The following is a 23,750-nucleotide window of genomic DNA, read 5'->3' on the forward strand; positions in this document are numbered from 1 at the left end:
CTGTGTACATTGTTACAAAGAATGACAATACAAAGGAAATTATTATTATTATTATTACTCCAATACCAAATATGCTAATAAAAGACAAAAGAAACTAAATATGAATAAAATTACAAAATTTTGTGCAGGCTTGGAGAGTAATGGAATACATGAAACGGCAAAAGTGATGTTGGCAAGCTGATTAGATTTATTTTAATTTTGTCTCTGTCGCATTTTATGTAAGTTTTGCCGGAGATCAAAGAGATCAAAGCCAGGAGAGAAAGCTTACCACGTGTTCTGGGTCATCATTTTATTCATATTTAGTTTCTTTTGTCTTTTATTAGCATATTTGGTATTGGAGTAATCCAAAAGTAATTGAAAGTAATCCAGTTAAAGTAACCCTACCCAACCCTAAGATTCATAATGCCTGAGCACCTCTAGCAAACAAGTAAATGTACCCTTGAACTGTGTTTACCCTTAAAATTGGTATGAACCAAGTCCTGCATTGTTCAATTGTTCAATCATGGTTTCCGCAAATTCTTAAAAAGTCTTAAAAAGCATTGAATTCATTATTCTAAAATCAAGGCCTTAATTTGACATTTTCAAAAGTCCTAAAAATGTGAAGAGCCTAAAAAGATGTATATTTGTTTGCACTAAAAATATACTTATGTGGCAACATCGCATGACCAAAATAAAACGGTGATTGGATTTCAGTCGGGTTTTTAAGAGACCATGGACCACGGGTAAGTGTATATTGAATGAGAAGTGGCTGTCCGATTAATTTTTCGCCACGGCGAACAATATTCATAGTTTTTTTTGTTTTTGTTTGTTTCAATTGTGTTTTTATTCTTTTTGTCAACCTTGTCTTAAATTTGATTTCAAAAGACATTAAAAGTCTTAAAAGGTCTTGAATTTAACTTGCCTTAAGCTGTAGGAACCCTGTCAATGAATTATATTCAAATATTTGCTCTCCCTGATCTGCACAGGAAACTATGCCCGCCTCAGTCTGCGTTACCAGGTCTATTTGGAGCCAGGCATGTACGAAGTCCCGATCACCGTGTCCGACTCAGGGAACCCGACCTTGTCCAACAGGTCCATCATCAAAGTCAAAGTGTGTCCATGCGATACAAATGGCGACTGCACCACTGTGGGTGCCGTGGCTGCCGCTGGGCTGGGGACTGGTGCAATCATCTCCATCCTGATATGCATCATTATTTTGCTCAGTGAGTATCTGTCAAAAAACGACTTGCAGCCTTTTAAGAGCTAATAAATTCCAACAAACATTTTTGATAATTGCATAGATATTGTAAATGAAATATAATTCATTACTGTAGGAATGTTTTTAGTTTTAATTTTGAAAATTGTTAGGATTGAAACAAAGTATTCTTTACTGCAATCAGTAAACGAATTTGTCTCTAGGTGTTGCTTATGCTCCAAAATAAGTATTTTTTTTCTGAAAGATGCTAGAATTTCCTACACTGTCAATATATATATAAATATATATATATATATATATATATATATATATATATATATATATATATATATATATATATACACATCCATCCATTATCTGCACCGCTTATCCTCATTCGGGTCACATGGGTGCTGGAGCCCATCCCAGCTATCTTCGGGCAGTGGGCAGGGGACACCCTGAACTGGTTGCCAGCCAGTCGCAGGGCACATAGGATCAGACAACTCGCCCGCTCATTCACACCTAGGGACAATTTTGACCGGCCAATTAACCTGACATGCGTGTTTTGGGAATGTGGGAGGAAACCGGAGTGCATGGGGAGAACATGCAAACTCCAAACAGGAGGTTTGATCTCACAACCTCAGAACTGTGCCACACACGCGCTAACCACTGCGCCGCCGTGCTGAAACATATATATATATATATATATACAGTATATATATATATATATATATATATATATATATATATATATATATATATATATATATATATATATATTTCTATATTTCTGAATTTTAACGTATCAAAGTAGGCACTCAGTAAAAATAAACTTGAGGTTTTTGCTATTTTGGATGCATCCTTCAAGCACCTGCATCTCTAATGGCTGGTATTTAATGAAAAATGGAACTGGATTGTTTTATACAGCACAGGTATACAGCCTTGACACTCGATCCTGTGAATGTGTCTTTGCAGGCATGGTGCTGCTTTTTGTGGTGTGGATCAAGCGCCGGGAGAAGGAGAGGCACACCAAACAGCTGCTCATTGACCCTGAGGATGATGTCAGGGACAACATACTGAAATACGATGAAGAGGGAGGGGGCGAAGAGGACCAGGTGAGAGCCCAGGAGAAAAAAACGTGGCATGCACTTTAAACTGACCTCCTGTAGCTTGACTACGCCTGTGCTGCTTGTAGGACTACGACCTGAGCCAGCTGCAACAACCCGACTCTTTGGACCACATCATCAGCAAACCCCCTGGCGTGCGCAGAGTAGACGAACGCCCCATTATATCGGAGTCGCAATACCCTATCAGGCCTGTTGTGCCTCACCCGGGTGACATCGGGGACTTTATCCACGAGGTGAGCACTCGAGCATGTTGAATATACTGTATGTGACCTACATTCATAAGAGCAGCACTGAGCATGTATTGCATCCCCTCGCCATCGATTTTGACAATTCTTTCTCACGTTCAATGTGAAAAATGTGGTCTCTACTACAGCCACTACGGGTGGGTGTATCAATCCAAATATTGTTATTATCAAAACTAAGCAAGTACTTGGATTGGATAGATACTATTGTCCTAAGATTGGTGCATCCATGCAGCCAATAAGAAGTAAGGGCAACAAAGAGTCGTAAGCCGGATTTGTTTCAATTAAAAAAACTGTAATGTGTGTGCTTAACCTCTGGTAACTTTGGGGGTTTCAATATCGTTGTCCAAGGCAAGCAAAAGAGCAAACCCTCCGCCAATAAAGGTCTGAATACTCTCAACTACATGAGGGTCTTTCAGTTGCTCTTAAACTTGATCCATGGATCATATGACTTCTTGATTATGTGAAGGCAAACGCGGGAGATCATTATAACCAGGTCGGGATCGCTTTCCACGTCTGCTTCTGGATATGTGCGGATTCTTGCTATGTTTGTCTCACATAGACCCAAGAGTATCTTTCCATTTCGTAGATGAATTCCTTCAACTTTCCTATCATCATCCTGTAAGGCGATTGGAATAACCAAATTCGTGTGAATGCTCATAGAGACTAGAAACATACATCTGGATCAAGCTGTACACAGGAACCAATGATAGAAGAAAGGCTTTTTAAACTTGCCAACTACAACAACCTTATCCTAATTATTTCAATAAAATACTTTCAGTGCCTAAAATGTTTTACTGTGCTAATTGTACATTTAAACTAACATGAGACAGTATCAGTATCGATCAATACTACCCTGTATTTCTCAGATCGTATTGAAACCAGAATTATCAGTACCATCCACTCCTAACGGCCACAGAGAGTACCAATTCGGTTAGTTTACAGCTTCCTTCATCACAAAACTTTCTCCACATACAAACACAAAACACGCGTGCCCATGACTTGAATGTCGGCACTCTGATGTGAGAAAAATGCTGATTGACAGACTCGTGACAGCATGTTCACACTAGAGAGGTGTTGGCAGCTGTTCAGCTTTGATCCATCCAACCTTGTCTCTCACTCGTACACACAAAAAAAAATGCACACACGCCTGATCTGGTTCCAGCTGCCAGGTAAAACACTAACACAAAACATGCAACTCTCCTGCCACCCACCGGGTCTCATGGGATGCTGGCACTTTCGATTTCGATCTGTTTGTCGCTTGCTGAAGTGGATGGAGTCCCCATCACCCGCCAGGCCTTCTCTTCAGTGACGCTCATTTGTCATTCTTAGATGAGAGTGCCGCTTAAGCAGTGCCTGAAAATACACATTTTTGGGAGATAAATGATCCGGAGGCTTTAACACAGGGGTCGGCAGACTTTCTGGTTGGTGGGCCGCTTTAGGTTAAAAGATTTGGCAAAAGGGCCAGGAGGAAAAATGTTTTGTATTTGATTTTTTTGGTTCTACCAATTGATAATTTTCATGTGATGTCACGTGCATCCACGTGTGTAAACAGTGCATGGGTCCAACAAAAGTGGTTTAATGTTGTCACAGGTCGACACCAATTTTTGGGGATGTTCAAATGAAAGTGACTATCCATCCATTATCTGCACCACTTATCTTCAGTAGGGTCGCGAGGTGCTGGAGCCCATCCCAGCCATCTTCGGGCAGTGGCCAGGTGACACCCTGAACTGGTTGCAAGGCAGTTGCAGGACACACAGGGACAGACAATTCACTCGCTCATTCACACATAGAGACAATTTGGACCAGCCAATTAACCGAACATGCATGTTTTTGTAAATAACGTTAACTGAGATTGGAAGGCATAGGGAGGAAACCTCACTTAGTCAATGTGACTTCCGACGTGCACCAAAAAGCCTAGCAGAAAATAGAGATGTTTTCCGTCTGAAATGAACTCTAAATAGAATGGTTGACGGAAAGCAGTGCACCCTTATCTGATGAGGGGAGGGAAGAGTAAGGCCCAAATTTAGTGCAATGCAACCTCTGGGTACAGCCCGGGCGAGATAAAATGCCTGGCGAATAATGGTGAGCTGATTGCCGGCCAGATCAAGTCCAAGAAAACCCTAATTGGTTTAATTAACCCCTCTTCTAATTGTTTGTGTCTACCTTGTGTGGGTCATTTATCAATCTGAACTCTTTTTCTGACCGCCTTTACCCAACTAGAGCTTTGTTTGCCATATTTCTGAGGTCAATCACAAAAAAAACGAGGTACACTTTTTCACACACTTTTTCTTATATCGTTGCTGCTTTTTCAAATATACATACCTCATTTTGGGGACTTTTTTGTAAGTGTTTCACTCATGCAAAGAAATAAAAAATGACAAAGAAAATGTATTTTTAAAAAAGCAACGACCAGATGCATTTATAAATACATAAACATGCAGGCATGTACATATACATTTTATTTTTCTTGTCTTTTTGTCTATAAATTGATAATATAAAGGGTAATATAGTTAAATGCAAAGAATCAGAACATTGAACCAACAAAAACCTATCAATGTATATGTTTGATATTGAAAAGTTTTATTGTAGCAACTGAGTAATACGCAAATACATCACAAGTCTAGAACTGACCAAATCTGACATAATCTAAACAAGCATTTAATAATGGATTTTAAAGCACATCTTTTTTTTTGCAGAAGTATCCATAATTGAGCAAAATGATGTTGCAGATAGTGTACAGAACCAATTTTCTTTTCCGAATAAGCCTCATTTTAGTGCACACAATTTGACATGTTTGATTTTTGTATTGTTGAGATGATCTTCGCTCATCTAAGTGAATCTCGCCCCCCTTCATATAGGTCTGCCAGTGAAGGAATAGACCCAACCCAAAATACGTCCCGGCTCGGGTCTAAAATCTCAATCATTACGCTTGGGTTGGGCAGGGCTTCTAGCATGCTGACATTTTTCATAGCATTATCATCCACCCGTCTTTGTTATTATTTGTCTCTCTGCCTCTCTCACACTTAAAGTGCTGCGATAGATTCTTAAGGACATACTGCATGGCCCAATTTTCAACCTGTCAAAACGGCCTCAAAAGATTCCTCAAAACCTGTGAATATTGAAAAATGTTTGGTCAATGTAAAGTCAGCAGACACAGAAATATAAAAGATGCAAATGTGTATACAATCTTGCTTGACTTAGATTATGTTTCAAAAGATATTCATCATGGCGGCGCCCCTGTTCGGCTGCGGCTGCATCGGCTCGCATCGTTTTTTTACACGTCGGCCATAAGATCCAGTCTTCAAATCAGTTTTGATGGTGCACAAAGTCGGCTCGAACTGCAGATTAAGATACGATCGCAGTTTTTTTTTGCTGGATATGCGATCATCCAGACATCAAGCGCTCGGTGCTACGACCACTCGGGAGTGTTTATTAGCCACGGACTGCTATGTCAACAAGACCCAGCGGCCTACAAAGCAGCGAAGCAGAGTGGCAAGACAGCGGCGTGACCGCCGGACGAGGAAGCGAGGTTGTCGGGCCGGGCTAACAGCTAGGCTAAAGGCTAAACCCTGCAAAACGCCTCTCCCATCCATTTTCCTCTCCAACGTTCGCTCTCTGGACAATAAAATGGACCATTTAACAACTGGAAGTGGCATCGAACCGCGAGATGACGAACTGTTGCGCTAAAATTCTGACAAAGACATGGTTAATCTTATCTATCCCGGCTGACGTTCAAAGAAACTGTGCGGGTCAGATGTATCGACATTTCGTTCTGTATACACGTGTACACGAATGACAATAAAGTAAATCTGAATCTGAATCTGATTTTTTTATCATAATAATCATTACTCCTTCTGAGTCTTCATGAATAAAATGTGAACTTTTGCGTTTGCTTCGGTCTCAGTCCTGCAAAATAAGTTAAACGTTTGGGCTCGACCTGGGTCAGGTTGTAATTTTTTGGCACGATCTGCGCCAAAGGCAAGTCTGAATTTGGTTACAATGACTACTAGGCACACTTATAGGGCTTGCAATAAAGCGCATACACATATGTACACACACACGCAAAGACTGCATTGAGTACAGGTTCCTTGCGGGTGTTTCACTTTATCAGCATGACACTGACTCAATTATCAACTCTTGAGCACTCTGGAAAACCAAAATAGTTGTCTATGCTATGGACCAGCTTAAACTAATAAGCTTATATATTTTAATGATATAATTATTTGTATCTCTTACAAATGCATCCTGCCATTTCTTCACCTTGCTTCTTTTAGGGACTGCGAGCTGCAGACAACGACCCCACAGCGCCCCCTTACGACTCCCTTTTGGTGTTTGACTACGAGGGCAGCGGCTCTACCACAGGATCGGTCAGTTCTCTCAACTCTTCCAGTACGGGGGAGCAAGACTACGATTACCTCAACGAATGGGGCCCCCGCTTTAAGAAACTGGCCGAAATGTACGGAGGCGGCGAAGAGGATTAAATCTCACTCGGACACACACTTGCACCCACACACACTGGTGTTCCGTCGGTTGGCCTGCCATTCTTTTTGCAGCCAACAGCGACGGTTATTTCCCAAAATAAATGAGTTCACAATCAACCAATCAATCCAACACATTATGACTGACACAAAAGCTTTGAATCCCTGAGTCTGTAGTTTTTCACGTGAACATTGATGGCCAACTTTGAATATCAGTCATTTCTTTCAGGTTGCTTTTTGTGCCTTTTTCTGTGGCTTTTTTTTTCTTTTCCACACAACAACAAGAGTCATTTCTCGTTTCAGAAGGTTTTCACTAAACTTTTGCCATCAGCCCCAGCCTCTCTCCAGAAGCTTTAAGTTTGAGCGTCTTTGTCTTGGGGGGAGCAGACAAAAAAGAACAAGAACCCAGATATGACAGTCCTGTATGTAGGGCCCCAGTTTATTCTCTCTTGAACTTGAATTACTTAGAACAGAAGCACCGTTGTTTGAAAAAAAGTGCCTTCAGTGGTGCATATTTTATCAGACTCCCTCTAACTCAGGATTAATTTCCATTCTCCTGACCCTTTAAGTCAGACATTGCCATTGTCTTTTGGGCTACGTTAGCTGCGCAAAGTGCAAGTGCTCGATTCCTAAAATCTTGCGATTATTTACAGTCGACAGCCCTAAGATGACGTTATGATAGAAAAACAAAGCGATCTAAGATGGGAGCATGGTTGAGAAGAGTCTTTGTTTTTGGTTGCTTTTTTTAAGCAGCTGTGTTTGTTTTGAGCTTGCTTTGTGCTGTACACTTTTGGCCTGCTCCGCTGCCACATGTTCTGTCCTTTGAGGGTCAATAAGGGATACTTGGCCTTTGAGATTGGTTGGTTTTAATGTTTATCCGAGCACCCAAAAAATTAGATATCAGTTTTCTTCTGATAAACAAAAATTAAGAGCATACGCCATATAAATTGAATTGTTCTGACTAGTTAAAAGAGTTGGATTCTGTATTTTCTGGACTATATGTTCCACTTTTTTTGTAGGTGGCTGTTCCTTTAAGGTTTACAAAGGAATGACACGATGCAGAATAGGATAGAATAGAATGTATATTTTCACAATAGATGACTATGAGACGTTTATTTAAAAATCTATCTAGACAGGAATTGCGTTAACTAATTAAAAAAAAACTTCATGCATTCAGGCTTCAAATTTGACCAAATTTCTTGGGTTTTGTTCAATAGACTGGCTCTTTCATCCATCATTATAGAAAAAAGGTACAGGATGTTATGTCAGGACTTTTGGCTGGCCATTCATGCAAACCACGACAATGTTTCCATCGGCCAGGAAATTTGGAATCCAGCCAGACCAATTGAAAAGCGCAAGGGGCTCTTTCTTGCATGAAAAGCAAATCTTCAAATGTGTCTAAAGCACTGATCACTGTCCACATTTCCTCTCTTAACATAGCGAATTAGGTTAAAGAGTTAAAATGTCGTAGAAGTCAAGTAATTTTTTTTCATACCATATAATCACCGAGTCTTAAAGCGTTAAAGACCTGGTCTAAAACTAGGCTGCATCGGATGTTGCATACGTAACAATAGACAAAACATAGCCAATATCAACAATTTGCATAAGTAATAACTGAAATTGTGTAAAAAGAAATGACAGATCTTCTCTAAAATCAGCCAGGTGATGCAGTAGGCTCAAAACAATGGGCTGCATCAGGTCCAGGTGCTGCTCCACTGGCTGAGAATGTATGCATTGTGCAACACACAGGCTCGCTCTTCTTATTTTGATGATGATATAAAAAATACACAATTGTTTTCATCATTTTTGTCACTCTATGGTGTTCTTTGAGTCCGCCAAAAACTAGCCTAATTTCCTTCAATGCTAAAAACAAGCCCTATTATCTTTTATGTCTTTGAAAGCAGCTTTTTTTGTCTATGAGGAAATCTATAATTGATTTCTCCTACCCAAATAATAGTTGGATTTTTCTTTGTCTTTGTGTCGAAATAGCGCTGTCTGCTTCCACCCCAAAAAACGGTGGCTTTTTCTTCTTACTTGAAAACAAACATCATATTTACCGACATCAGAAACCAAAATTGTGTTCTTAAACACCATGGTCTTTGTGCCATGAGGAAATTTGACTTTTAATTTTTTGACTCTTGTTCGAACTTATTACATACTTAAACTAATTAGAGTCTTATAGTCCAGAAAATATGATAGAGTTCCTCATTTCAATTCACTGACTGTGGCAGCTTAGCAATGTATATATATAAAAAAATGTTGGTGCTTACTGAGATTAAGGGATTTGAGCTTCAGCCAAGAAGTCCGCAGCCCCTCCATCAGTCTCTCTTCAGATGCACTACATCATCCGTCTAAAATGATTTTTTTTTGGCTACAAGTTCAAGAGTTTTCGTAAAGAAGTTTTGAGCAAGCAAAAGTTTGTTATGAAGTCACGAAGCACTATATCAAAGTTGACTTGTTCAAATGGGCTCTTAAGCAGACTATTTTTTAAAGCGCGAGTTTTCTTGAAAGTTAATGAAACAGCAGCTGTGCTCATGGGCTTGTGTCATCATATTTTACACGACTCCAAGGGATGAACCGCAATGACGAGTTGCGAATGTTGTGCTTAAATTATTCAAACATACAAAAAGGTTCGGAAAAGAGTGGGCGGAAAACACTTTTCTGCGGTGGTTAGCTGGAAGCGAGATGAATGGATTTGCTGTAAATTGATGAATTCCTGGAGGAGAACTTTAATGATTCATCTCCTCAAACGCGCTCATTTGCAAGAAAAGATAATACATCATCTCGTTTTTATTCACTTGTGACGAGACGTGAGAAACAAACGTTGCCGCTGATGGAAAGGGAAAATGAGATTTTGCTGTAATCAACAAGTTCAACAGGGTCCGAATCTCAAGGTTCAGAACCAAACAGGTGCACACCGCACTTTGCAGTCCAAGACTTGGACAGCTACGATGTTCCTGATCGCTGTCAGCTTAAACTGGAATCGGAGCATTGAGGCAAGGAAGGTCGGCACTACCGGATTAGCTCCGCTAGTCCTCCTCCAAAATAGCTTTGCAGAATAAACACAGCTGTTTTTCTCCGCTATCTGTGATTTGCGTCTCACACATAAATGTTGTATATACCGAAGCTTTTTTATACATTTGTTGACACGATTCACTAAGACTGCGTGTTTTCGCTCACTTTCCTGAAAGCGAGTGCACGCAAATTGGTGAGGTCGCGTTCACCACAACAAAGCCATGGTGAGAAGAACCCAATCGGCCGAGCCGTCCGTCGTTTCTAAGCCGACTTGTACAGTCCAACACACACACACACACACACACACACACATACTCCAATAGGCCTTACTGTACATATGTGAGTGCTGTCCCAGTGCAGTTCTGATCCATTTGCAAAGTCCAAAATTCCAATTACTGGCTTTGTCTACCCCCAATGCAGTGTTGGGTGCGTTGCTGAAAAACAATAATTAGTAACAGTTACTAGTTACTCTATTTAAAATGTAATTCAGTTACCCCATAATAACTGACACGGAAGTAGTGCGTTACTCTGAAAGTATCTAGTGACTTACTTATATACTCACATTTAGGCTGGCCCCCTGAAACTGCTTTAAACTAGCCACATGATAAAATAAATAGATGAAAATGTGTACACCGAGCCGTGGAAGCAGTGAACACTTCATAATTCTTGGCTTGTGCAGTCTTGAGAGTTTCCAAAGACACACTTAGCTGAGACGCTCCATATCAATTTTGTCTCTCGGCTTCAAACCACTCCAAGATCTCCATTTATTGGTCCTATGTTTATATCCCCTGTTCGCATGTTTGGCCATAGGTGCAATTTCCAGTGATATATCCTTTTTTTGTATTGTCTCACATTTGCATTTGAACCAAACTTTCTCGCTGATTCCAGGTATCTTGTTTTTTCAGCTGCCTTTATCACTTTTAGCTCGAAGCCAGCAGTATAGCACAGATGTTTTCTTTTTCCTCCAGCCATGGTGTGTTGCAAAGTTAATTTTACAAATGGATGGTTGGTTGGTTGGTTGGTTGGTTGGTTGGTTGGTTGGTTGGTTGGTTGGTTGGTTGGTTGGTTGGTTGGTTGGTTGGTTGGATCCCTTAACCAATAGGGTCTTAGGAGCAAAATTTCCCTTTCGTATGTCTCAGGCAAGTACAGCCTGGTGGTGCCCGTCCCTCTCCAGGCTAACATATTTTTCCATATTTTTAACTGGGTACATTTGGCGTGTACAAAGACTAAAATTCTGCCCACTTTTACTGTGAAATACGTACGTGCTGACGTTTGCATAGTTAGTTACCTTTTGTTTCGTTGTTTCTGTAGAAGCAATGCCCCCCTCAGTACATGCTCCCCACCATTCGCTATTGGGGACACACAACCAAATATGCGCATAATGCAGACCCCATGATTTCAGTATTTTATAATTATGAATCCAGCTTTCATCTGAGTATATACACCCTGGTGGTGAAAATCTACATGAGGAGAAACTCATTCTCATTTAAACTCGTTCTCGTACTCTGTGTTTAAGATGGCACTGACATAACTGTATTCAGTTGTACCGTATTTTCCGCACTATAAGGCGCACCGAGTTTTAGGGCACCCCCAAAAAATAGTTTTTGGTCCTATATTTTCTATACATAAGGCGCACCGGATTATAAGGCGCTACAATGGGAATGTTGACAAAACAGTCAGATAGTTCAGTCAAACTTATTAGTCCCTTAACATTCCGAAAGCTTGCAAAGAAGCAAATACGTGTCTCAGACATGTACGGAAACAGTGTCTGTACGATGTCACCAATCACTCAAATGCATCGTTCCAAATATCATTCGGAAGGTTAACGTCTTGGGATTCAAGAAATGCCAAACATTTATTAGTTTCCATTATCTGCTAGCAACTGTGTGGACAGCAAAGTAAGAATTTTATTGTGCAGGGAATCGGGTTCTGTACTGTGCATATGACAAAAAACACTTTGAATTGAATTTAGTTTAAAAATAGACTCATCACAGAAACATCAAGATCGTTCTAAAACAAGATACTGGGAAAATATAAAGCCGCATACCTCACCTAAGTTCTCTTGCAGCCATCACGTTCAATAATGATACGTAACCATGGTCTTCTTACAACCGTGAGTGTAGTAAATCCAGGAGAGTAAAATATTTACAAATACAGAATAGTAAAAAATGTTTTCTCTATGCCGTAGTGCAACCCAACGTGTGATTCACATTCATCTTTTTCGGCCAATTGCAGGCTTTTTTTCGCCCTTTTAGCCTATGCGAGCCTGTAAATGATTAAAAAGGATCCGCCCCCTTTACCTCCGAATAACTTTAGCCAACAGTGACTGATTCAAATGATGATTGACACATTGGTTAGGAAATGAAACACCGGTATATAAATCCTAGCATACACCGCGGACGACTTCGCCTTCGGGGGAAAATCTAGTCAGCGGCTGCTTGCCTTAGTTGCAAGACTTTGCGACTTAATATTGATCCATATATAAGGTGCACTGTATTATAAGGCGCATGGTCAGCTTTTGAAAAAAATAAAGGCTTTTAGGTGCGCCTTATAGTGCGGAAAATAAGCTATTTGGTTAAATATAAAAATGCCACCCCACTTAACACTTAGCTGGTGGATTGAGGGCCGTATGTGACAACATGTATGATGAAGGCATATTCAGCGATCAGGGGACACTGAAATACATGATATGCATAAAATACGTAGCTAAAATAACCCTGTTACTGACAACGTAGTAATGACAGTGCAGTTACAAGATTTTGTTCATAACGCGTTACAGTCTTCGTTACCAAGAAAAGTAATTGTATTCCAGCAACATGAATCTCTGTATAGTGTTAGTCCCAACACTGCTCCGAGGACAATAGAGAGGTTCTTTGTTTATGATCCCTCATGAGATTTCTTGATGTTAGTAAGAGACAAGCCACACATCACAACACATATTTCTTGACTGGGTGATTTTAATGGAGGAACTGGAACTATTCATTTGTAACTGGAAAACACCAGTTCAACTGAGTGGAGAATGATGGAACAGTTTATCTGGGGACAAAGCGGGAGCTGCTAAGAAAGGGTTCAGCATCCGTCACAGCAAAAGCGGTAGTTTCCTGACAAAAAATATCGCTCAAGTCCATATGTAAATAAAATAGTATTTGCTCGCCAAACAGACCAAGTTTATTGTATGACTGGAACTTTTTGCATGTTTTTTTTTTATTATTATTATTTAATGCCCAAATAGAAGTTCTTTGACAATTACCATCCAACGTGAAAACATGTCGCAACCCGCATGACCGAGGTTGAAAGGACTTCTGGCTTACCACGTCCACATAGTTTGAGATGAAGTTATTCTGAAAATTGCACAGGTGTCTACTGTAAAAAACGTTTTTTGTAAAGTGTCAGCAGCACAAGCATTTTGTATTGGTGTTTGTACACATTTTGTATAAAAAAGGAAAAGGGAAAAAAACACAATGTTGTTTTGAGCGTGTGTTTGTAGTGCCACCGCAATCTTGGTTTCGAAATACAGTAAAGTATACATGCGCTGCCTTGCAGATCAACATTGTAAAATAGAAGCTGAGCTGGAGAATCTTGTTCAGAACTGTGTGATATAAATTAAAAATACATCTCCTTATAAGAACACTGATTTGTCTTTGGTTTCTGTCTACATGTGTGTGTGAGGGTGTCTCCTTGTACAGTCTATTTAAGCAGTGGGCAAACTTTTTGAGCCACGGGTCCAATTTGGGAATAAAGACTTTGGAAAAAGGGCCCACCGAAAACGGATTTTCATTTTCTTTTTGTATCTACCAATACAGTGTTGAATGAGATTCCGTGACATTACTTGAGGGAAAAAGTGTCACAGTTGCCATGGCACCCAATTGGCTCCGCCCGTGTGGCGCCAGCTGCGGCTTGTTGACAGATTGGCTTCATTCCTATTTAAACTCAGTGCTCTCATTCATTCCTTGTCAGTCCGTCAACGGACCTCTGCCCTGCATGACGTGGGTTCTGACTCGGTTCTGTTTTCCTGTTGGTATTTCCTGTCCGGTATTGCTCCCGTTTATATTGTCCTGTTTAATATTGGTTTCCAGTTTCGTTCCCGTCTATTTTTTGTCCCGTGTATTATTCTCTCCAGTTTTTGTTCCCGTCTAGTATGTCCTGTTTATTTTCGATATCCCGTTTCATTATCTATCATGTCTGTCCCGTCCTGTCCAGTATCAACCCCATCTGTCCGATATCAACTCGGGCTATTGGTATTGATCTCGTCGACCTTTGGCTTCCTATCCTTTCACGCCAGACTGCTGCCTCACGTGCATGACTCCCTGTTTCCCGTAAAATAAAAGGCTTGTGTGAGTAACGTCACGCATTTGGGTCCTGATCCTGCTCTGGTTCATGACAAAAAGATAATTAAAGCCAATCCATTTTTTTCTCATATTTTTGCTGTAATTTCATTAAGACGTAAATTATCCATTATCTGCACCGCTTATCCTCGGGTTGCCGCGGTGCGAGAGCCCATCCCAGCTATTTTCAGGTAGTGGGCAGGGGACACCCTGAAGTGGTTGCCAGCCATTTGCAGGGCACAGAGAGACAGACAATGTACTCGCTCATTCACACCTAGGGACAATTTGGTTTTCACCTGACATGCATGTTTTTGGAATGTGGGAGGAAACCGGAGCGCCCAGAGGAAACCCACGCAAGCGCGGGGAGAACATGCAAACTGCACTCAGGAAGGTTCGATCTTATGACATCAAAACTGTGCTTAGGGCACGCTGACCTCTCATCCGCCGTGCTGCCCAATGTAAATCAATTTTTTGGCATTATTTGAAAAGAGGAAGATTTTTTGTGGTTGGTTTTTCATGACCATTGAACTGTTTAAAATTAACTTGTGACTTTCTCAAAGGTTTAGTAGCCCAGCAGCTTGCACAGTATAGATTATATTTTCAATTTGACCCGGTAAAAGTCAAGTTCTTGATTTTCTTGCTCATAATGACCCGATTTCCAACATTAAGATCAGATTGTGCCTCTCCTTCCATAAATGCCAGTCTCTGTTGCTCGCAGCTAATTTTTAACATGAAGAAGGTTCTGCTGTCACAAAACAGACTGGGAATCAGGAAGTTGGAACACATTTGCGTAGACGATCTGTCACTTTAATTGAGAAAGAAAAGTTGTCCAACACAAAAACGGACCAAAAAGAAAACAAAGCAGGCTCAAATGCAGGCAAAACTACAGACTAGGCATTTAACGGGATTAAACAGAACTTGCAGGAATCTCTCAGAATGTTACACCGGAGTGCAACAAAGTCCAACAAGCACAACAAGAATAAACAGGTATCAAACAGGCATGAACAGGTTTTCAACAAGGGTAAACAATGATCTGGCAAAGGGCAGTTCCAAAAGGCACCTTTAAGTACCCATAGGAGTAATCAGGAAAATGCAGGTCAGCCGGTGTCAAGGGGCGGGGCCTGCTGGGCACCATGACAACCGTGCAGGACATGACATCTGCTTTGGCCATGTCAACAGATAGTGACACTATACTAACTACACTAAAGAAAATATAGTTTCCACTTATACCAACTTGTCAGTAAAATCATCCATCCATTATCTGCACTGCTTATCCTCATTTGGGTCGGGGGTTGCTGGAGCCAATCCTAGCTGTCTTCAGAAAATGGGCAGGGGACACTCTGAACTGGTTGCCAACAAATCACAGGGCACACAGAGAAAGACAACTTACTCGCTCATTCACCCCGAGTGACAATTTGGACCGGAAACTTAATCAGACATGCATTTTTTTGGGAATGTGGGAGGAAACTGGAGTGCTCGGCAGGAAACCCACGCAAGCATGGTGAGAACATGCAAACTTTGATTTAATCTCATGACCTCAGAACTGTGCCGCGGACGCACTAATCACTTATCCGCCATGCCGCCCACTTTTTATTCAATAAAAGAGGAAACCTACGCAAGCACTGGGATAACATCCAAACTCTGCACAGGAAGGCTGGAAGCTGGGTTTGAATTTACGACCTAAGAACTGTGCCGCGGACGCGTTAACCACTCAGCTGCCCTGCTGCCGGTCAGTAAAATCAATTAACATGTTTCGATGATGTCAGAGAAAGCCATGGCTATGTGGTAAATGACATGAATCTGCATTGTTTTTAAGTTGCCTGTGTTGCTAAACTGGACCCTACAAACTCAACAGCCGAGCCTACTGTTAAAGATCCCTCCCTTTTGTAGCCACGCTGGTGAGATGTTATTAGTGTGTTTTGGGGGGTTAATTTCTTAGGATTTAGATCACAGCTGTCAAATTTTAGCTCATGGTGGAAAAAAACACTCTGATGGTGCCGGACGAATAAATTAAGTCTAAAAAGTGTACCTTAGCTGAAAGGCTGAGTATCTTTTGGACGCTCATGGTTAAATTATGATTAAAGGCTGTAAGACTTGATTATAGTCAAGTCATGTTTATGTGTATGTGTATAGCCCTTAATCACAGTCTCAAAGGGCTGCACAGACCACAGATTATTGCAAACCACAGACTATTATTTTATAGTTTTTTTTCCCCCTAAATTTGTAATTGAGATTTAATTTCTTGTAGTGTTTATCAAATGTGCATTTGCATTTATATTTTCCTCCAATTTATTTACTTCAGAAAATCCAACCTTAAAAGTGAGAAAAAATAATGCACAAACACTTATTTAAGTGCTAATGATTTAACATTTCAAAAGCATTTTTCTGCTCTTTTATTTTTTAAGGAAACTGTTCACTTTAAATTTGGAAATGTGGTGTTATATTTGATATTTATAATATAAATTAGTTTCAGCTAATTTAAACCTTTGCACAATTTAATTTTAATTTGGGATTTTTTAATCCAGGAGCTCACCGATGATTTTCGATCACTGGGTATAAAGGTGTAATTAAGAAGCATTCCTGCAGTTGAGCGGGTGTTTATCCACGCCCCACATGTGAGTGCAATCATATTTCCTTGAACCACACTTTTATTTTTGTCAGACACCAGAAACGGAGACAGAACCCAATTGCGTTTGTTTCTTAGTTTTGTTGAGAAGGAGACGAAGTGATTGTTGGTTGCGGGGAGCAGGTCGCTCGGGACGCGGAAGTGGCACTTCTGTGGCGAGCGATAGCGGTGTCGAAGACAGGAAAACAGGTCGGGTTGTTGGGGTGGAGGAGCAGAGACGTGGTCAAATGGAAACAGGTCGAAGCCAAGAAACAGGAGGGAGTCAGGACCGAAAGGCTTGCCTTAGTGGGAGCTGAAGGTTTGCAACGATCGGACGCCGGTAACAGGGAGACGGGGGGTTTAAAAAGTGGCAAGGAGCCAATCAGCAACCAGGGCTGTTGGCGCCACCCGCGGCTGCCCCGAATCAGTAATCATGACAATTTTAGGTTAAACAACGTTGGTATGGGTGTTTCCTCAAATGTTCTCTGTGTCATGAACCTGAACGGACTCTCGGATCCAATAGCGTTGGTTTCAAAAGTGCTTTTATTTTAAAGAGTTGTTGGAGCTGGCTTGGGACGTCGACGCTTGTCGGTTGTAAGCCTCTTCGGGCGGAATGGCAGCTCCGTGAAGGGTGGACGGACGGTACAGCTGAGCAGGTAAGTCGATGGCCGGGGCGGGAGAGTCGATCGCAAAACGTGGAACTGAAACAGGTCAAAAACGGAAGGCAGGCATGAATCAGGCAAGAGGAGTCGTGGGTACCTTGTAGTCTGGAGAAACACTCAGGGATACAAAGAGTATACCCGGACGTCCTTCTGGACGCAGACCGCTTAAGTGGAGAACGTCAGCCAATCAGGGAGTGCGCTCCAGCGCGCCAAACGATTGCCCCAGGTGAATTCACTTAGGCAATCACGACACTCTGGTTGATAAACGGTAGTCAGGAAAGAGAAGGTTAGAGTGGGTTTTTTTGCTTTGGGAGTGGTGCCTAGATTTGGCAACATATTTAAAACTGCAGGTCTTGACAAAGTGTGTCTAATTTTCTCTTTTGCTTTTCAGCATTGTCTCAAACCCGGATTTAATCTATTAAAAGAGTCCTGCACAATACTGAACTACTCAGGTCTGCGGCCTGAGATTCAATCTGAAACCTCGGTGGAACTGTTTAAATCTAAGTTTAAAACACACTTCTATTCTATAGCCTATGAATAACCTATATTTTATGTTGACAATACCTGTTTGTTATTTGTTGTTGCAACATCCATTGCAGCCTGGCCATGCTGGAAGGGGGATTACATCATGTGCAGTCCCTTCTCAAGGTTTCGTCATTTACCTCATTTTAAGGTTTTCGAGTTTTTCCTTGCCCTCATATAGGTTTTAGATCAGGGGATAGTCCAATAATAATCTGTAGTTTGCAATAATCTTTGGTCTGTGCTGCCCTTTGAGACTCCTTGTTATAAAGGCCTATACAAATAAACATGAATAAAGTTTTCTTTGACGTGACTGGAGCTACTTATTGTTGATTTAATCTGATCCTAAGTAATGACACTTAAAACGGTCTCCAGGTTAACAAAAACATTCATTTTTATTTTAAGTCCATTCATATCTGATGACTACCAAGACAAACCAGCTTTTGTATTAGCATAGTATTGCGCTCAAAACACTTTGCCGTTAAGGGTCAAATACCTGTCTGACAACGTAAGCATTCCTACCTTTATATACCTACAAACTAATGAGTGCCACCCCATGGACAAAATAAGAATAACAATCGATGGCACATATTCAAGTTAGATGTTGTCATTTGCCATGCAAATATTAATGGAATCATCCATTGTGATAATTGTCTTTTTTAGAGTAGAGGTGGTATATATTTGATAATAACTCCTTACTTCTACTTTGTCTTGTATTATAACTTTGTAGTCAGTATGCAATTATTTGCATTATCCATCCATCCATTTTCCACCATTTGTCCTGTCGGGGATGCCAGAGCCCATCCCAGTTAAGGCAGTGGACACCCAGGAATGTTTGTCAGCCATCACAGGGCACACAGATGCCGACAACAATTCACACTCTCGCTCATACCCTTCGACCTGCCAATCAACCTGACATGCATATTTCTGGATAGTGGGGCGAATACAGAATGCACTGCTAGAACATGCAAATGCTACATAGAAAGACTGCTAGCTGGAATTAAACCTGGGCCTCAAGCATTCAAAGCACTCGCGACAATCTCAATGAAACATTGCAGATTTGTATGCAGGTTGTAGCACCTATGCTTTCAGGCAGGGGGAAGAAAAGCTCCTGGACTAGTTTTAGGTTTGATGAGTGGTAAAATTGACGGAGGAAACACCACAGTCCAAATTAATTTTAACTACAGCTGACAATTGAATGAACAGTGGACAAGACAATAGATGATATTTCAAACAATATAAAAATATATAGTAAAGTAACACTCCTGATTGGTTTAAAGCAGTGGTCCCCAAACTACGGCCCGCGGGCCGGATGCGGCCCGCCTCCACATTTGGTCCGGCCCCCTGAACAATACCAGAAAGCATTTTGATTTTTTTTTTTCATATATTTGTATTTGTATATGATAATAAAGTTTGACTTTTGCAATAAAATGTTCCTTAGTTATGAACTATTTTCATTATTAACTATTAGTTAGTAACTATTTTATACGGCGCAACAAGGGTTGCTGACTAGTTAAAATGTTATATTTGGGGATTTTGATGTTGTTTTGTAAAACAGAAAAAGTGAAGTACTAGTATATCACCACTAGATGACATAGTCTCACAGGTCAAAGAAGGGTGTTGGGGGCAAGTCTCACGGGACCTCACGTGATTTAATGAGACTTGTTCAATAAATCACTCTTAATGTCAACAAGTAAATGGTGTCGTGTGAGACTGACATTTACCATCTATTTTGCAGGTGAGATGTACAATACATTTTTACATTTAGGCACTCCTGCAATCATCACACTTTTTCAAGTTACAAAATGACCCCGGCCCCTCATCAGAGAAGGGAAAAGTTATGTGCCCTCACACGAAAAAGTTTGGGGACTCCTGGTTTAAAGTGTTAGATGAGCACTTTTAAATTTGGTTGAAATTGGTGTAAATTATGAGAAAATACTCAAAGTATCTTCTAAGAATCAGCAACACGTGAAGCACAATTGTGAAAAGAAACCAAATGTACCCAATATTTAATACAGTGCTCGTCACAAGCCAGAAACGGGAACAGGACCCAATAGCGTTCGTTTTTACTCAGTTTTAACGAGATAGAGAGCAGTGCTTGCTTCCACGATCCCATGATCGTCGGACACGGGTAGCTGATGGCAGGAACGCGGAAGTGGCACTCTCGTGTTGAGCGAGGATAGTCGTAGGCAGCGGGAAAGCTGGTTGATAGCCGAGACATGGGAGCAAGGGCGGTAACAAGTCCAGAAAAAAAGGTCTGCAACAGGTATCAGGCAGGAGAAAACAGGGCAGGAGAATGTCTGCAGAGCTTGCCTAGCTGAAAGCGTAGGTTCGCAGACGGTCTGACAGCTTCCTTTTGGAAGCCGGGGGTTTAAAAAGAGTCAGGGGACCAATCAGCGACTAGGGCTGTTGGCGCCAACGGGGCAGTCGCAGGTGCCCCGAATCAGAAATCATGACAGTGATAACAAAAACAAAAAAACAAAAGAAAGAAAAGTAGAGGTTGCAAAATATTGTCCTCCTTTAAGTTAATACTGTACACCTCCTTTTCTTCGATCACAGCAACAAGTCTTTTTGGGTATGTCTTTATGAGGTTTGCACATCTTGAAACAGAAATATTTGCCCAATCTTCCTCAGATAAAGTAAGAGCTCAAGTTCCTTTAGGTTTGATGGTGATTATTTGTGCACAGCAGTTTTTAGATCATTCCACGAATGCTCTATTGGATTGAGGTCTAGACTTGGACTTGGACATTGTAACACCTTTATAATGTAAGTTTTAACCATTCCATTGTAGATTTTGCTTTATGTTTAGGGTTGTTGTTCTGTTGGAAGGTGAACCTGCACCTCATACTCAGGTCTTATTCAGATTCCACTAATTTTTCTTCTAGGATTGCCCTGAATTTGGCTCCATTCATTTTCCCACCAAATCTAACAATCTAACTGTCACTATTGAAGAAAAGCAAACCCATGATGATGCCACAACCAGGTTTGACAGTGGAGATGTTTTTTCTCTGGGTGATGTGGGTGAAAGTTGTTTTTTGCACATATTGTCCCACCTTATATGTGTATGTCTGCATGGCATTCAGTGTGGTCACGGGCCTCTCAGTTGCTTCTTTGATTAGTTTTCTCCTTGTTTGGGCTAAAAGTTAAGAACGATGGCTAGGTTTGGTTAGGTTTGGAGTGTTTTTTCACTCTCTCCATTTTCATATTAATGCTCGCACGGGACTCAGGGAGTTTTGTATAAATGTTGCGAAGTCAAATTCCTGCTTTGAACTTTTCCATTCCTACCTGGAATTGGGTTCCACTTCACCATTGTGTCTCACACGTTGTAGAATCTTATAAAAGATTTTCAGTTTTTTAGATTTAAGTTTGATGCCTGAAAGAAAGCAAAATGACAAAAAGTTGTTGGGAGACCAACACCTTCGCTAGGCACTAAATACTAACCGTTTTATTTCTATTTCAGTTTTACGAACAGTCATCAACTCTAATTTCAGTTGATAAACCAATTGTTAGTGGCCAATAATATGCGCACTGTTAGGATTTTACAATGAACTACATCTGTTTTCATGTCTGAGTTTCAAGTTACACAATTGTACACGTCAAATTGAAATGATAAGTCAAATGAATTACATTTTTCCAGGAGGGGAAAAAAATTGCCTTTGAAAAGGACCAGAAGAAGAAATACAGGGTGTTCCAAAAGTCTTGGGCACAGATAAAGTCCTCATTTCGCTTTAGCTATGAAACTTTAGTAAGATCAAAGTTTTTCCTTCTCGAAGCTTGAACGTTTATTGTAAGGCTATTGATTTTTTTTTTTTTTTTTTACACCCATCAATGGTGATCACTCAACCAGAAAAGGTGTTTTTTGTGCTTAAATTTTCAAAAACTGAATAATAGATTGTTGGTTAACATGCAGTTGGCAGAAAATCCCGAAAGGAGCCACAAGAGACAAAGTCCATTGTGAGATGGAATGGTAAATTCAGAACGGATGGGTGCATGTGCCAGGTTAAAAGAGTGGGACGCCACTCAACTTCAGAAGATGTGATTGGACAGGTTGGAACTGCTCTGTAGCCGGGCCCCTGTAGATGAATGAAAAGAGCAGGTAGGGAACTTCAGAGTCCTAGAAAGCCTGCACATGACGCCTTACAAGCACCAATAAGTCCAACAGTTAAAGGACACTGCTAAACAAGCTCTTCATGACTTTGACATTGCAATGCAACAGAAGATGGAAGATGACTCATTTGAAGACCAGCTTGATTTTAGCGATGATGCGACTGTTCATGTAAATGGCAAAGTTAAAAAGTTAAAACACTCACATATGGGGTACTGAGAACCCACTTGAACTTCTGGAGAAATCCCCAAAGGTGACCGTGGATTGTGCAATGTTGAAGAAAGCTGTCTACGGACCATTCTCATTTGAAAAAGCAAAAGTCAATGGGGTGAAACACCTGTCTGGTGACCTCATTTTCCAACAGAACAGGGCACCACCAAACTGGAGCCCCAGGTTAGACAGTTTCCGAACACAACACTGACAGACATAGCAGAATGATCACAATCTCATGTCCCGGCCACCCAGATCTCCAGTTCTCACACCATGCAATTTATTTTTGTTGGGATTTGTGAAAGGATTGGTGTCAATGCCCCTATTCCAAGAGACGTGGATGAGCTGATGGCACAAATGACAGATTCTGTTGCAACCATTGAGGCATTAGCTCAGGAGGTAGAGCGCTCATCTGAGAGATCAAGAGATCGTAGGTTCGAATCCCGTCTCATCCGTGTTACATGTCGGAGTGCCCTTGGGTAAGACACTGAACCCCTAATGCCCCCAATAAGCAGGTTGGCGCCTTGTATGGCTGCACGGCCGCTATTGGCGCTTGAGTGTGTATGAATGGGTAAATGTGAAGCACATTGTAAAGCGCTTTGGGAATTCTTCATTGACTTGAAAAGCGCTATGTAAATGCAGATGATTTCATTTAATTGACAATGCAATGCTAGGCAAGAATGTAAATATCAGCTTAATGTATGCCATGTGATCAATGTCACATTGAAGATTGAACTCCATGTAAAATTGAGACAACAAACTTTCTTAATTTACCGGATGTGCTTTGATATCCTTAATTTATATGCAATGTAGAAATATGCCCAGGACTTTGAAACACCCTTTTTATTGAGTCTTTTCTTAAAGAATAAACTTTGACGGTGCTGAGCCATTTAGGGCTACATGACAAGGGAAATGAAAAGGATGACTACTCTTAGCCCGAACTAGGTACAATACCTTGTAAATTTACATAGAAAGTAGTCAAGTAAAAATATAAATATATAATCGGGTGATACATCAAATCATAAAATGAGATGTCAAAATGGATTTAAAGCTTAAAATCTGTCACCATGAGCAAAGTGGTTCTTAGTGCATCAAAGCAACCTTTTAAAACATCCATCCGATATCTGCACCGCTTATCCTCAGTAGGGTCGCAAGGGTGCTGGAGCCCATCCCAGCCATCTTCGGGCAGAACTGGTTGCCAGCCAGTCGCAGGGCACACAGACAACTCACTCGCACATTCACACTTAGGGACAATTTGAATTCATCAATGAACCTGCCATGCATG

At 40.9% G+C, this 23,750-nt stretch overlaps 1 protein-coding gene across 2 annotated transcripts in view; it reads left to right on the forward strand.

Annotated features, from left to right (window-relative positions):
* The window catches only part of LOC148368899 (cadherin-4-like), a 452,029-nt gene that overhangs the window by 412,112 nt on the left and 16,167 nt on the right, over positions 1-23,750 (forward strand). The window contains exons 14-17 of one of the 2 annotated variants that reach the window (XM_088330807.1): positions 966-1,202; positions 2,150-2,289; positions 2,370-2,534; positions 6,821-13,669. In XM_088330807.1, the coding sequence (XP_088186933.1) occupies positions 966-1,202; positions 2,150-2,289; positions 2,370-2,534; positions 6,821-7,027 (749 nt within the window). In that variant the 3' untranslated portion in view covers positions 7,028-13,669. Of the gene's footprint in view, positions 1-965; positions 1,203-2,149; positions 2,290-2,369; positions 2,535-6,820; positions 13,670-23,750 lie in introns of those variants that run through there. The other variant, XM_088330808.1, reaches the window with a different exon arrangement.

Source organism: Urocampus carinirostris, chromosome 3, assembly GCF_059441175.1.
Source record: "Urocampus carinirostris isolate Australia breed hairy pipefish chromosome 3, RoL_Ucar_1.0, whole genome shotgun sequence".
In the NCBI taxonomy this organism is placed as follows: Eukaryota; Metazoa; Chordata; class Actinopteri; order Syngnathiformes; family Syngnathidae; genus Urocampus; species Urocampus carinirostris.